The sequence below is a fragment of the Erpetoichthys calabaricus genome, chromosome 14 (genome assembly GCF_900747795.2).
Source record: "Erpetoichthys calabaricus chromosome 14, fErpCal1.3, whole genome shotgun sequence".
NCBI classification, from domain to species: Eukaryota; Metazoa; Chordata; class Cladistia; order Polypteriformes; family Polypteridae; genus Erpetoichthys; species Erpetoichthys calabaricus.
The window spans coordinates 71945366-71961824 of record NC_041407.2 but is presented as its reverse complement, the minus strand read 5'-3'; the positions used below and the strand labels follow the sequence as shown (position 1 = coordinate 71961824).

Genomic DNA, 16459 nt, shown 5'->3' with positions numbered 1-16459 from the left:
CCTGTACCTCCTCTTTGATGGCAGTTTAATGAATGGATGGCCTCATGGAGGTGGGTGGAATCAGCTGCCATCTTTCCTGCTCTCTTTTTTGCTCTGGCGATTAACAGCTCTTTTAATGTTGGACATACCAGCCAATGATTTCCTCAGCTGAACAAATCACCTGCTGCAACCGACTCTTAGAAAAAGAGGAGACAGAAGGAAACCATGATCATAATACTCTCAATGATGGCTACAGTAAGTAAAAATTTAACAGTAATACGCCTTGATAAGCCAAGCTTCTTAAGCTGGCAAAGGAAGAACAATCTCTGCTTGGCTTTTTTGATGAAGGAGGTGCTGAGAAAACAAACAGTCTCTTGTGGTACATTGTATGTGTTGGCATTGGTGAGTTTGAAAGGCATTTGATTATTGGTTTTTTATTGTGGAGTTATTGGATTTTGACCTCTTGCTCTAATTTTCGTTCTCTCTTGGTATTTATGATTTTTTGAGACTTGTTTGCTACTAGAATGCTCATTTCAGGTCACTCCTTCCAGGCTTTTTTGTGTTCCTGAAAGCTTTGATTGTTACAGAGCATTTTTAGAAAATATATCTTTTATTTAATTTTACGTATAAGGTTTCTTTGTTTGCCCTTATTTGCTTCATGCTAAAGGTTGATTGATCCTTACACTTGTGGGGCTTTTTATGACTGTGTACTTAGGAACTCTCAAGTTCATGACAGCCTGGAGAGAGGGCTATTCTAGGAGTTCATACCTGTAAAGAAGGCAGGTCTGGCCTTTTGCTAATTTTTGGAGGTCTGCACCTATGTTTGAAAGTAAGAATCACAACATGTATAAAGTCCTTCTTGATAGGCCAAACTCCAGTGTCAGGTAAATTTAGTCACATTACTCAACATGGTAAAAGACAACCTAATTTGAACATACATTTAGACTTTTTAACACAGATTACAGACACAATCTGCAAAACCCCATCACAAACTTACAACATTAACATGATTAGTGTCCATAAGAAGTATGAAAACACTTTTGCCTTGCTACAAAATAATATACTGTACATGTTCCTGGCAAGTACATTAAGTTCCAGTGAAAGTGCAGTGTGAACCATCTGCAAAAGATGCAATAACATCACAGGACCTGCATTTAAAAGATCAAGGAGGACAACACTGTTGAGTCTCCAGAATATTTCGAGAATACAGTAATCCCTCCTCCATCGCGGGGGTTGCGTTCCAGAGCCACCCGCGAAATAAGAAAATCTGCGAAGTAGAAACCATATGTTTATATGGTTATTTTTATATTGTCATGCTTGGGTCACAGATTTGCGCAGAAACACAGGAGGTTGTAGAGAGACAGGAACGTTATTCAAACACTGCAAACAAACATTTGTCTCTTTTTCAAAAGTTTAAACTGTGCTCCATGACAAGACAGAGATGACAGTTCTGTCTCACAATTAAAAGAATGCAAACATATCTTCCTCTTCAAAGGAGTGCATGTCAGGAGCAGTGACTGTCACAGAGATAGAGAGAAAAGCAAACAAATCAATAGGGCTGTTTGGCTTTTAAGTATGCGAAGCACCGCGGCACAAAGCTGTTGAAGGCGGCAGCTCACACCCCCTTCGTCAGGAGCAGACAAAGAGAGAGAGAGAGAGAGATAGAGAGAGACAGAGTTTGTTTTTCAATCAAAAATCAATACGTGCCCTTCGAGCTTTTAAGTATGCGAAGCACCGTGCAGCATGTCGTTTCAGGAAGCAGCTGCACAAAAGATAACAATGTGAAGATAATCTTTCAGCATTTTTAGACGAGCGTCCGTATCGTCTAGGTGTGCGAACAGCCCCCCTGCTCAATCCCCCTACGTCAGGATCAGAGAAAGTCAGCGCAAGAGAGAGAGAAAAGTAAGCTGGGTAGCTTCTCAGCCATCTGCCAATAGCGTCCCTTGTATGAAATCAACTGGGCAAACCAACTGAGGAAGCATGTACCAGAAATTAAAAGACCCATTGTCCGCAGAATCCGCGAACCAGCAAAAAAATCTGCGATATATATTTAAATATGCTTACATATAAAATCCGCGATGGAGTGAAGCCGCGAAAGGCGAAGCGCGATATAGCGAGGGATTACTGTATAGCATATGCCTGGAAAGCTACTTTGCAGACATGAATGTTTAAAGACAACAGAAGGCTTACGGCACAAGCCATTACAGGACTATTTCTTCTATTCTTTCTCCAGCTCTCTTTCAAAAAGCTTCATCTAACATCCAATTGTTTCAACAGAGAACCTACTTCGGTCCTGCATGAAAAGTGTAAGTCAGGTCCTTCAATGGAATTCCCATCAGAATACGTGCCTGTAAGTATTAACCAAATGCTAAGCAAAATCAATAAACACTTTGAATCTTACTGTTGAAATTTCTGACAAGTAATGGCCACATTTACGTGACTGTGTGATATTTTTTAAGTAATGTATTGTGTTTCTTTTGAGTGTTAACTTAATCTGCCTTTTGACAACAGTTTATGAGTGACACTTCAGACTTAAGATGCCTGACTTGTGGGCATTCTCATTCTAAACTGTTTAAACAAATACAACAGCAAGCAAGTGGCACTTGATATTGTTAATCAAAAACAACATGAATAATAAAGGTTTTATGGGTCATTATTATCACATCTACAGACTACAGTGAAATTCTTAATTGCATGTGCTGCTTACAAATAATGACTTAGATGTATGTTGAAAGCAATGGTGACTAGCAGTTTTCAATGTTCAAAATATCTTAGAACCATTTCCAACTTCTTAACCACCCCGCTCCAGGGGTCAGTAGCCCATACTAACACGGATACATTTGCAATTGCCTTTTTCGCTTTTTTGTCCACGCTAGCATTTTCAACCTATTTTCTAAAAGTTTGTCATCCACATCGAAACAATAAAAACACATTAATTTTCTCAATTGGGCATGCGTGTCTTAAGAGCCAAGTGCAAGACTTGTATATGGAGCAAACCCAAAGTAAATCATAATGCTGAAAGAATGAGGAAAAAACAAAATTACCTTTTTTGAGTGCACAGATAATTAAGTACAACTGCCTTTAAAGGTTACTAGCCAGTAGAAGGTTGCTAATGCCTTAGAAAATATAGACTAGGGGTCTTGCTAAAATAAATACTGAGAAACATTCAAGGTGCTGTGCCAATCAGCTGATGCAGAGAAGTTAGGAAAAGATAATCCTGACAGTAAAGATGTGATCACAAAGGAAATTACCAAGACAAAATGCCTACTCACATGATAATCATAAGTCAGCATTTTGTAAAACCCTGTACACGTGCCAGGGCTGACCACTCTTCCAGACCTTACGTTACTGCTGTCACCGCCCTTCATGATCCTTTTGTCTTTTCCGCTGATAATTTTATGTGTATAGAACATGTATTTGTATTTCCAATCATATTAACTGTGATTGTAGTCTTTATCTGACCAGCTCACAATGTGGTCTGTGTGACTCATTTGCATGTGGTATTTTTTTTGTGACCAAGTGCCATCTGGTGTTCATGGATACGCTTTGCTTTAGCTATAATTCTCGCCCGTGTCCAGACAGCTGCTTTCACTTGACTTTATGTGTTAATGTAATTTTCTCACTTAATGTTGGATTTCAGTCCAGTGGCATTCCTAAGCCCCTGCAATGTCCATGAAAAGAAAGGCTGATAAAGAGGAAAGACAGTTTTAAGAAAGACATGAGGCGGAATATACGATTGCGACAAGCAGAGAGGTACCTGAAAAATATGGTGGCAGTTTGTTTGATATATTTGGTCCACACTAGGTATATAAAGTGAGATTTTGGCTATGAATAAAACTGAATTGACACATTAAAGCCAGTTTGTTGGATTTTTATTCATTATCTAATAATTGCTCACATTAGGAAAATAAATGCTTAGGCAAATAACCAAGTCACATGCATATTATCAGGTACCGCACCTTTTTTGGCCAGAAATAGCTTTAACACAGCATAGATACGCAGAATTATCCATCCATCCATTAACCAACCCGCTATATCCTAACTACAGGGTCATGGGGGTCTGCTGGAACCAATCCCAGCCAACACAGGGCGCAAGGTGGGAAAAAAACCCAGGGTAGGGCACCAGCCCACCACAGGGCACACACACACACACACATACACACCAAGTACACACTGGGGACAATTCAGGATCGCCAATCCACCTAACCTGCATGTCTTTGGACTGTGGGAGGAAACCGGAGCACCCAGAGGAAACCCATGCAGACACTGGGAGAACATGTAAACTCCACGCAGGGAGGATCCGGGAAGCGAACCCAGGTCTCCCTATTGTGAGGCAGCAGTGCTACCACTGCGCCACCCACACTCAGAATTACAATTGCTTAAAAGAATACATTTTTATTTCAAAAATCATTTTTACATTAAATAGCACTAACTTTATATTAGCCCAGTCTTTTCTCTCCAATACTCCATCTCAAATAACAATGTATAATTGTTTTTTCTATATTTCTCAAAATATTTCCAATGAAAACACCAAAAAAGTAAAGTGATTTAGAGTCAATAAAGCCTAAATATTCTATAAACAGAAACGGCAGAACTTACTCATCTGCATTTCAATACAAATGTGGATTTTTGGAAAGTAGAATAAACATAACTTGATGGCAGTGTGCTGCAGTTCTTTATAGCGCCAGAGATTACCAAATATTCTCAAGGGGCTTTGTTGTAGACTAATGAATTATGGACCCACTTTGTAGGCAAATGTAAAATAGGCCACCAGTACATTAGAACAAAAAAATGTGCAATTGAAATTTTGTGACAAAAAAGTAATGTCATTATATGGCGCCTACAATTTTTACTACAAAACGACTTAAAATAAAATAAGCACCTGCTAGTTCAGTGGTTATACTTGTATTTTCATTATTATGTTTATGAAGGGAAACGTTTCTTTGGTATCCAAGAAAAGTTTTCTCAAATGTGTTTAGTTGGCATTTTATTCAGAACATTTCAGAAAGAATCTGAAAAAAAAGCATATACAGTATTTCTTGGCAAGTCTTCTTACCATATGTTGCTAACACCTCAAAATAACATATGCTTTGTAGCCAGTACCTGGCCATTGAGGATTTCATTAAAATTACATTTTTAATTGTGCTACATATGTAACTGCTTCAAATGATAAGGACACTTGCCAAGGTTATCCTCACAATTGGCAGTACTGTGCCTTCAGGATATGTTTTAATGTTAATATAACTTTGAAGCGCATACATATATAGTTGTCATTTAAAAGGATTTTATTTTTCTTTTTTTAACCTGAAAAATGACTTCTAAGATACAAGACAGCATAATATGGATCAGTCTGGCAAAATCAGAAAAACAAGATCTTAAGTGGAAGAAAGTGATCACATATCTGTTGTCCTTGAGGGCAGACATAGTACATTTTGCAGGAAACCTGTTTAAATAGTAAGAATCATTGTGGGGTGGTCAAGTTTTTTTAATCCAAATATGGCATGGTGGCCAGAGAAGTAAGACTTGGGATTCACAAAGCAATTCAATTTTTTGTTTTTTTTAGAAAAATGGCATACAATAGCTTTAAAACTTTAATAGCCCCAAACCTTTTTAAGTGTGTCGAGTCTGTTCACATATAAAAAGTATAATAAACTGTGCTGTATTATAAGTCTAAAGACCATGTCACATCTTTATTTACATAAAGGTAGCAAGTGGGAGACAGACGGCATAAGTCTCATGAAGCCAGTCACGTAACGTGATGTCCAGTGTGCTTAGTCACAGGGGTAGACTCTGTGTATATGAGAGCTGACAACCAATGAATGCTCATCTGGAATTACAATTTATACAATGCAGGAATGATGAATAAGTGATATGGATGTTTTTGATCTGTCTGATATCTCATGTTTACATATCATGACAGAATGTAAAAAAGAAAAAAATGGCAGAGAGTGCAGCTGAACTTGCTGTACCTGTTAACCCTTTGTGCAGCACTCTCAGACAGTACGTTATTGGCTGTCACAAAAAGGGGGAATCATGACTGTGCTGAAGGTTCCATGAGCAGTCAGTAAATGTGACATGCCCAGTGATTTTCAGTTGTGTAAACTGACGTAGTCTGGCAATGAAATCAACAACTGAATTCGGCAAGTCTGATAAAACCAGCAACTAGAGGTCACATAATGTGACATTGGCTGGGCTACCTATTTTTTTTTGATAGGAGATATTAAGTTGTTTAAATCAAACGTACAATACAGAATTGCTACCATACTGTGCATATGGTTTCAAAAGCTTTTTCTAAGTTATAAAAGCATGCTGCACCTATTTATGATTTCCGAAGTGTAAGCTAAATCTGTTGATTTTGGAAACATCATTTAATGGACCTCAAATGATGCAAAGGGCATTATAAGATCAGTCAAAAAGCTGATCAGTGAAGAAAGAAAAGAAAAGAAGAGAGGATGGGGAACTCAACTGAAGAAAGCTCTGAATTCCTTTGACACTTCAAGAAATACAAGAAATGATCTACCACGAAAGACTAAATATCTAACAGTATCTGGTCATATGATCTATATTGCCACACTTTATTTTGGTTTAATTTAAAGATTAAAACTTATTAAGCCTGCTTCCTACTTGCATGTTTGCTCTTTTCTACCGATGGGATTGGGAGACAAATTTCTTTCTCAGTTAGGTCAATCAGAGATAATAGGGAGAGAGAGAAGACCCCAAAAGGAAGGCCACAGTAACAGTCATACCTGGGTAAAGTCTGAAGGAACTATTGATAGTAAGGTCGTCTTCTTATTATTCTTTTGGCTGCTCCCGATAGGTGCTTAACCACATTAATTTTACTAGCCTGTTAGTTTACGAAAAAAGCTAACAACAAATATTTACTTTTCTCATTTTTTTGTTTCCTCTGCTTTTCACAAAGCTGTCTAAGAAAGAGAAAGCAGGCAGCACATTCTTTCTTCTGAGCTAAACTACAACAAAAGGATTGACACATGGCCTATTGCAGAAAAAAACCTGTCTTAACTCATCGTCTAATTAACCTGATAGCACTCTTGCCTACGTCTTCTGAATTACTCACTTGGGAAAGATCTTCCTGGACCTTACAAATGGAATGAATATACTCTAATCACGTTTAAAATTAGCTTACCAATTTAACAAGCAGTACTTTGGCCATTTTGTGCGAGCCAATATTTTTATAATATTTTTTTAACGAGTCCCAGTCTCGTCCTTTTGCGTTAGCAGACGGAAACATGTAGACTGCAATTAAAATTACATTAGAGGGCAATTTAATCTGAAGGGCAAGCAATATTAAGAGCAAAATCTGATAAAAAGGCAAAATGCAAGGATACACCAATATTAGCACATCTTTGTTTCTATCACTTGAATGCAGCTAGTCTTTATTCATATAAATTCCAGAACTTATTTTGTTTAAAATTTGCTTTCATCATATTACTTATAACACTATCTAAATTCTATGTTTGTGAGAAGAAATCATTTACTGTACACAAAATGTCATGCTGTTATGTGAGCTTCACACTTATTCCAACATAATTGCATCGACCTGTGTTAAATATTGAGGTAAAACCCACTGGCATATTTCAAAATTATTTATCTTCAGAAGAGCAAAATACTCAAATAATGTAATTGCTAATTTTGTTTCAGTATCTGATACCAAAATAAAATGACCCAGAAAATGTTCTGTTTTGAAACCCCATCATGGTTGTATGTATAGGACAACAAGTCCTATTTATTTTTTTTTGCCAATAAACACTCAAACCTAACCCAAACTGAAGCATGGCAAAATCTAACTTTTAATTACAAATGATGCTTTGTAAGAGAAGCACACAAGTGAGAACAAGGAAAGTAAAAATACAACATAACCAAACAAGTGCACACAAAAAAATATGCCAATAGCTGCTCTACTCTCCCTAACTAAGGTGGAGTTGGTTCCTAACTCTGTAGTGAGCTGCACACCTTTCTCCTCCACACTCAAAACGGCCATTTCTCAATTAGCAAATAACTGTTCCACACACTTCTGTTGTGATTATGTACAGTTTAGTATTTTTTTATTCCTTTTCGAGGTATATGTCTAAATTCTTATTAACAATTTTGGGTCACTGAATCCGAATAAGAGATGAATTTTCTGTTTCACTTTTGTTTTAATATTGTTTAAATTTATTGGTGCCATTTTCCGATTCAATAAATCCACAAAAAAACGCCCTCTCCTGAATCTTACAAATATGATGCTAATGTCATCATCCTCTTATTTTAGAATTCAAATCAATATGTCTTATGGCAACCATTGGCAACCCAATCCATTACTACTGGATGGTAATTTTATGAAATTAATTTCTAAACAAGGTGGTGTTTTCTCAGGGACAAACATGTCTCCAGAACATTGTAAGTGAAGACTCTGGGAAACACTAAAGCTGTTTTTAACACTAGAATTATCAGAGCCTACGAAAAAACTCATAGATCCGGCCCACCTTAAATCCGTTCGCACCTCTCCCTCAGCGTCTTTTGTCCTGTAAATGTGCCGATAAAGACAAGCAGCAAGCAGCCTGCTATTCCATCCCCCCACCGCCGCAGAACGTGCCTTGATTGATTATCTGGGAGTGAAGTGCTGGAGTTTTAGAGTGGAAATAATAGATCGTTATTTGGAACACATGCATTTCATGTGTGTTCCATTTCTACAATAATCTGTGTAAACACATTGTTAAAACAGAAACGTTTTTCATATTTTAGTAGTAAATGACAAAATCTTGGCATAAACTATATACTAACTATCACTACAGATCACAGACATCATAGTCCACGGGGACTCCTGCCTAATCTCGTCTGTCAACCTGTCCATCACCATTGCAAATAAGAAAGAGCTTAGTGCTGATCTCTGATGTAATCCCACCTCCAACTTGAATAAATCCATCACTCATACCACAGACCTCACCACTGTCACACTTCCCTCGTATATATCCTGTACAACTCTTATGTACTACTCTGCCACTCCTGACTTCCTCATACAATACCACAGCTCCTCTCGAGGCACCCTGTCATATGCTTTCTCCAGGTCCACAAACACGCAATGCAACTCCTTCTGGCCTTCTCTAAACTTCTCACTCAACAGCCTCAGAGCAAACATTGCAGCTGTGGTGCTCTTCTTGGCATGAAACCATACTGCACACAAGTTTATTGAATGTTTTACAAAATAGTCGGTATAACAATCAGAATGTAGTGTTTTGGCTACAAGAGAAATAATGCTCCATATTATTACGGTTTGGTTGTGAAAATGGACAGTCCAAATGGGCACAATTATTATACAAGAACCAGGAGACAAAGTGCCAAGGATTTAGGAAAAAGAGCATATAAAAAGAAAAGCAAAGGTCTGAGCCAAAGGGTTCTGATTGATTTAAAGATAATTTCTCTAACTATAATAAAAGTGCACACTATCACTGATTATTTGAATAATTCATAAGCTTGGGTGCTGAATATCCTGCTCCATCACCTTCTACTGTATAATGGTGGAGCAGTAACACCATAAGTCATGCCTGCACCATGTACTGGTTTTAAGCATTATTCTTAGCTTTATTTAGAATGCTCTTCAGGTGACTTGCTGATGGTATTTTCAATTAATTTTCAATTAAAGAAACGGGGTTGTATGTGTTGGTTTTATTACTGATAAAGAGGTATTCTAATTTCTCTTTGTTCTGTGAAATTTCATTTTTAGGAGCATCGTCATTTGATGATCTTGTTGTTACCATGTCACTATGGTAATCATGTTGCAGGTTTTTACACATGATGTCAGCAGTGCATATTGTATAACAGTCATGAAGTTCACTTCTTCTTTATCTGAATTTAATTGATAATCTCCAATATGGCTTTTTTATATTTGTTTTCCTGGTATTTGATTCTTTGTTCATATTTTGACTGAGGTCTAGGGTTTTGTTTTGGTTTGACAACGTTTGGTCTGCTTTTCTCGTTTAGGAACTTTGCATGTTTCTTGACTCACAGTTCATATTCTTGATATTGGTTCAAATTATTTCAAATATTTTAAGCAGAACGTCTTCATCAAAAACCAACCTCTGTCCATGCTTCTTGACTTCTATTTTTTCACTCTGTGAGTTTCTGGCAGGGATACAAATACTACATCTTTTATGGTCAGGCTTTTTGTTTTAGATTTTTTTATAAATTCTCCTTGACCATTAAAATCTATTTTTTTACTCGTTTTAGGAGTTTTGGTGGTCATGGAATCTTGTGGTCACATCTATTTTGGTGTTTGATACATTTTTGGCAATGTTGAAAATAAGTATAGTATTCCTGTGACAACATTTTGTTTGATTAATGGGCTATTGCCATTATAAGAAGTATTTGTGGACAGTTTCTATTATTTTGCTTAACAGTGTCAACGGGGAGTGTGCTGTGTTTAACATTTTCAGTTGTGTCATGTACTGGTTGTATTTTATTGGATTTAACCTAAAAGATCTTTTTGTTCTTTCTTTTTTGTTTTTGAATTCCTGGCTACAAATATTTTTGCCATGATGTTTGAATACAATTTAAGATTTACAATTTTGACTCTAGTCACTTGTTCCTTTTCATTCTTTTGTTGCCACATTTTCTGACTATTACCCTTGAAACGCATCATGAGTACTGTGTGCTTAACTATTAGTGTATACCATTCTGAGTCTAACTCCTCTCAAAGTTACTACCACTTTATGCAGCAAGTTCAGCATCTTTGACAGTTCTTTGGAATTCTTTCAAATTACCACAAGAGTTGCTTCTTGCAGCCACAAGTTCTTCTAAATTCTCCCAGCCCCTAGTTCAAATGAAACAGCCAGGCGTCCTTGGTCAATTCAATCCAGTCCTGTACTCTACACATAATATGCAGCTGTTGCCAATATGCTCCAAGAAGGAATACCTGGTAGCCACCTACTGAACCAGTCTGCGAGAATTATTCCAGCAATCTGTCCCACATAACCTTGTCTTCACTTCCTGTCACCCTTTTTGAGGCAGAGGTGGCATGGTGAGGTTCTCAGTTAACATTCAAATCTATATTGCTGAATTTTTTCAGCTGATGACGATGTCAGAGGGGATCACGATGATCTGACGGCAACTGAGACAGACCAGGCACCAGCATTTCATTGTTTGATTCATATTTTGTGATGCAAACAGTGTGTGAACTTTCAGGTATTGATAGTCATTAGCAAATGACGCACAGATGGTATAGTTTTAGTACGTTACTAAATTTTTCAGAATTGTCATGCCAAAGGCACCACTGAAAACCTGTCAATATATTATTATAAAATAAATTATAATTGTTTCTTAGTAGCAAACTGACAACGTTCTGCTCCGTCTCTGTATTATAGCTCTGGGTTTACGGCCTGTGTTGGATTTTGCTCCTCATGTCTGCACAGGCTATTCTTTGAGCGCTTCAATTTTTCACTCACATCCCAAAAATGCATGTCTTAGGTTAGTTGCAGACTAAGTTTCTCTCTACAAGCGATTGTGACTTAGTGCATGAGTGTGTCCTAGAATGCAATGGTGCCCCATATAGAATTGGTTTCAGCTTTTTGTCCAGTACTTCCAGAATAGACTTTGGCCCTTAGACCTTCAACTGGATGATGCAGGTTGGAAATGAGTTAGATGGATAGATTTCAGTATTTTTACACTTATACTTTTTGCTTTGGCAAGGTGACCTAATACTGCTGCTTTCCCATTCAATTCCTTGATCCAAGACTGCTTATGTGAAGTTTCCTCTTTACACATTTGAAAGTTCTCCAGGTGTCCCAGTTCTTTCCCATATAACAATAAAATGACGTCTTATGATTTTCCGAGTATCAGGACTGTTTGTGTATGGGCATATCCTGTTAGACATGAGTGTACTGTGAAGGATTGACTCCTGCCTTGTTCCCAGTGAGGGCACTAATATCCTGGACTAAGACAATGAATGTATATACTTTTGTTTCCAGTATGTATCAAAAATAATGAACATATCTGAGTTGTTGCAAAATGCCTAATAATACTGAAATGTTTGGAATTGTAGGTAGTTTTTCTGTCTATTGTTTGACACCACTTGTCTGGGTTACTGCACATCTTCATAGTGTAGTGTAAGTATATGGCTGATCAAAACATGACATTAAGACAACATGCAGAGATTAAATTTCTTGGAAGAAATCTGAGCCCGACTTCTATATGATTTGGTGGGACCTAAATGGACCAACATTAATGTCAAATAAGTGAAAGCACTTAGAAACTGTAACACAGAGACTGTCGATCAACCCAGCTGTAGTTACCCACATACTGCTGCTAATGGGGGACACCAAAGAAAGAACATTAATGTGTTCATCAGAATCAATGTTTGACAATCAAAGAAATCATCTCTATTTATGCACGCGAGGAACAAGACTTAAAGAAGAGGAGGTGGCAAAAGTACATTTCTTTTATAAAGAAGGAAAGCATGGTAGATTAACTTTCATTGAGTTGTAAACAAAGTATGCTCATATTTGCCATGACACCTAGTACAGTGGTGTGAAAAACTATTTGCCCCCTTCCTGATTTCTTATTCTTTTGCATGTTTGTCACACAAAATGTTTCTGATCATCAAACACATTTAACCATTAGTCAAATATAACACAAGTAAACACAAAATGCAGTTTTTAAATGATGGTGTTTATTATTTAGGGAGAAAAAAAATCCAAACCTACATGGCCCTGTGTGAAAAAGTAATTGCCCCCTTGTTAAAAAATAACCCAACTGTGGTGTATCACACCTGAGTTCAATTTCCATAGCCACCCCCAGGCCTGATTACTGCCACACCTGTTTCAATCAAGAAATCACTTAAATAGGAGCTGCCTGACACAGAGAAGTAGACCAAAAGCACCTCAAAAGCTAGACATCATGCCAAGATCCAAAGAAATTCAGGAACAAATGAGAACAGAAGTAATTGAGATCTATCAGTCTGGTAAAGGTTATAAAGCCATTTCTAAAGCTTTGGGACTCCAGCGAACCACAGTGAGAGCCATTATCCACAAATGGCAAAAACATGGAACAGTGGTGAACCTTCCCAGGAGTGGCCGGCCGACCAAAATTACCCCAAGAGCGCAGAGACGACTCATCCGAGAGGTCACAAAAGACCCCAGGACAACGTCTAAAGAACTGCAGGCCTCACTTGCCTCAGTTAAGGTCAGTGTTCATGACTCCACCATAAGAAAGAGACTGGGCAAAAACGGCCTGCATGGCAGATTTCCAAGACGCAAACCACTGTTAAGTGAAAAGAACATTAGGGCTCGTCTCAATTTTGCTAAGAAACATCTCAATGATTGCCAAGACTTTTGGGAAAATACCTTGTGGACTGATGAGACAAAAGTTGAACTTTTTGGAAGGCAAATGTCCCGTTACATCTGGCGTAAAAGGAACACAGCATTTCAGAAAAAGAACATCATACCAACAGTAAAATATGGTGGTGGTAGTGTGATGGTCTGGGGTTGTTTTGCTGCTTCAGGACCTGGAAGGCTTGCTGTGATAGATGGAACCATGAATTCTACTGTCTACCAAAAAATCCTGAAGGAGAATGTCCGGCCATCTGTTCGTCAACTCAAGCTGAAGCGATCTTGGGTGCTGCAACAGGACAATGACCCAAAACACACCAGCAAATCCACCTCTGAATGGCTGAAGAAAAACAAAATGAAGACTTTGGAGTGGCCTAGTCAAAGTCCTGACCTGAATCCAATGGAGATGCTATGGCATGACCTTAAAAAGGCGGTTCATGCTAGAAAACCCTCAAATAAAGCTGAATTACAACAATTTTGCAAAGATGAGTGGGCCAAAATTCCTCCAGAGCGCTGTAAAAGACTCATTGCAAGTTATCGCAAACGCTTGATTGCAGTTATTGCTGCTAAGGGTGGCCCAACCAGTTATTAGGTTCAGGGGGCAATTACTTTTTCACACAGGGCCATGTAGGTTTGGATTTTTTTTTCTCCCTAAATAATAAAAACCACCATTTACAAACTGCATTTTGTGTTTACTTGTGTTATATTTGACTAATGGTTAAATGTGTTTGATGATCAGAAACATTTTGTGTGACAAACATGCAAAAGAATAAGAAATCAGGAAGGGGGCAAATAGTTTTTCACACCACTGTATATACTGTACATAAATATGTTCGTGAAAGAGAGTGTTTTTCTATTAAAATATTTTGCAGCATACATGCTGTTTTATGTGTCAATTGAGCATAAATACATTAAGCACACTATAATTATACGTTTCGTATAGTAAAGATACCAGTTTTAACTGTTAGCTATATTATTGTATTTTCACTCTCCTGAACCGGACAGAGTTTCAAAATGAGAAATGCAAATTTCTATCAAATGATATTTGCAGTATGTTTTGAACACTGTTTTCCCAGAAGCTTTTGATGGACTGAAACAAAACAGAAGGTAATGTAGGCTTTGGAAAAAGATCATACAAGTGAAGCTTTTGAGATCCACTTGCATGTCCGCTTGGAGTTCTTAAAGGTCGATCATTTTTTTTTTTACATCTTTTAATCTAAAAGAGTAACATTAGTTATTTGTTATTTACTATTATTTATTTAAAACTAAAGTACTGCTACTGGATAATGGAAATCACAACACACTGATAGCTTAATAAAATGATCCTCATTTGACTTGAATGACTATAGCGAAAACACTTTAAATATGTGTCTACTTATAGCAATATCAGTCTTATATTATAATGTATTAAATGGACACTGTCAAGTGAATTAAAGTATGTTTGTGCTGTCCAGCCCTGGCACTGTGTAAAAAGGTGTATTTTAGTAAATACTGCTTGTGCTCTGCAGAATCACGGATGCTTGAGCAGCACTGTATCATTCTGATGACACTGCTGGCTAAACACAGTGATTTCACAGAGTTTAGTAAATGTGTACATTGAATTACAAACAGCTACTGTATCATGAAAGATAAAGCTATAAAAAATTTTTAAATAGCTTCATCATTTCACAGCTAAATTAAAAGGATAAATGCATTCCCTACTTGTACACTTGTTTTAATTTTAGTTTGTATTTAGATGTTGAAAAGAAAACAGTGCAAGTTACTAAAATACTAATAATATGGAGAATCCCAAAAATGATTGACCCTAGTTCAGGATCCCAATAGTATTGAAGCAGAAGGGTTAACAGCTAAGCTATCTTGCCGTCTAAAAATGGCATCAGATTGTGGTCTATTGGGACATTGCTGGCTGTCACTCTTGAGCGATGAGGAAAATGTATAGCTAGAAAATACATGAGCACTCTGAGCTACAGTATGTGAGCCCACTCACTCACTCTGCAAGTAAACATTATTCAATAGACACATTTGTTGTGATTTTCAGAAAACAACATTCCCATTCTGCACCTCCTGTCAGTTTCTAACAGTTTTCAGTGACATATTTCCTGTCTGCTGCTCCTGTTCTGAAGGATGGATGGTGACAACATAACTCTTCACAATGCATGTTTAAACTCAGCTTCCTTTTGACAAGTACAGCTTTTTTTTGTCTTTAGACACAAAATACTAAGGATGCCTTGGGAAAGTAACAAGAGGAGTTACCTTGCTGCATAAGCGATCCAACACCAAACCAAAAGCTGTTAAGCAGAGTGAAATTGTTCTCCACAACATCTGAACCAGGGTTACAAGGATGAGCATCATACCACTCATAAGGGCTGAACCTGTAAGAAAAATCGGTGTATTTAATTTTAAGCATGAGAAAATTAAAATGAATTTAATTATGTCTCTATTAAAATAAAATCAACATTACCTTGTAACATATGCTTCATGCTCTTCTAGTTTTTACATTTAAAACAGAAACATTGTATGTCTTTTTTATTTCTCAAATTGCCCAAATAGTTAATGCATTAAATGTAATGCCATCTCTCCCTTTATGATACGAGTGAAACCATCTTCCTACTATACAGTACAGTATATTTAAAGTTCATGCAATGCTAGGTTAATACTTTGTAGTGCCAAATTCTTGCCATCTTGGTGTTTCCATGACTTGTTTATTTCATAAGAAACTAAAGCACGAGTTATGTCATCTCCATTACCAACTACTACAAGCCCTGTCAGCAATCTTATATTCTCCATTGACAGTCACATTGTTAGTAGTAATGACCATGGATAAGGTCTCTGTTGAACCTGAAAATATTGAAGTTATAATTTGTACTCTCGTCATATATTTATTCTATTTCAGGTAAAAAAAAAATGTTAAAAAAAGCCACTGTACTGACTAATTCATATGGTTATATTACTGGCATTTTGCATTATTTAGGGTTTTACCAATTTTTCATATTGTCTCCATTTATTTTTCATCTACAAATATTTTTTTTTATTTCAAAATTAGAATAATACTACAATGCTGTTATACTAAAGAAGTTAAAATCTTTTTGCTCTGACCTTATAATATTTATCACATTTGCAGTTTACGTTGGATCTAATATATCTAACAACACTAAATTATG

The 16459-nt window shown here is 37.0% G+C and overlaps 1 protein-coding gene across 1 annotated transcript in view; it reads right to left on the bottom strand.

Moving 5' to 3' along the window:
* The window catches only part of grik3 (glutamate ionotropic receptor kainate type subunit 3), a 476278-nt gene that overhangs the window by 51915 nt on the left and 407904 nt on the right, over positions 1-16459 (bottom strand). The window contains 1 exon segment of the mRNA XM_051936208.1: positions 15552-15670. Coding sequence (XP_051792168.1) covers positions 15552-15670 — 119 coding nt within the window.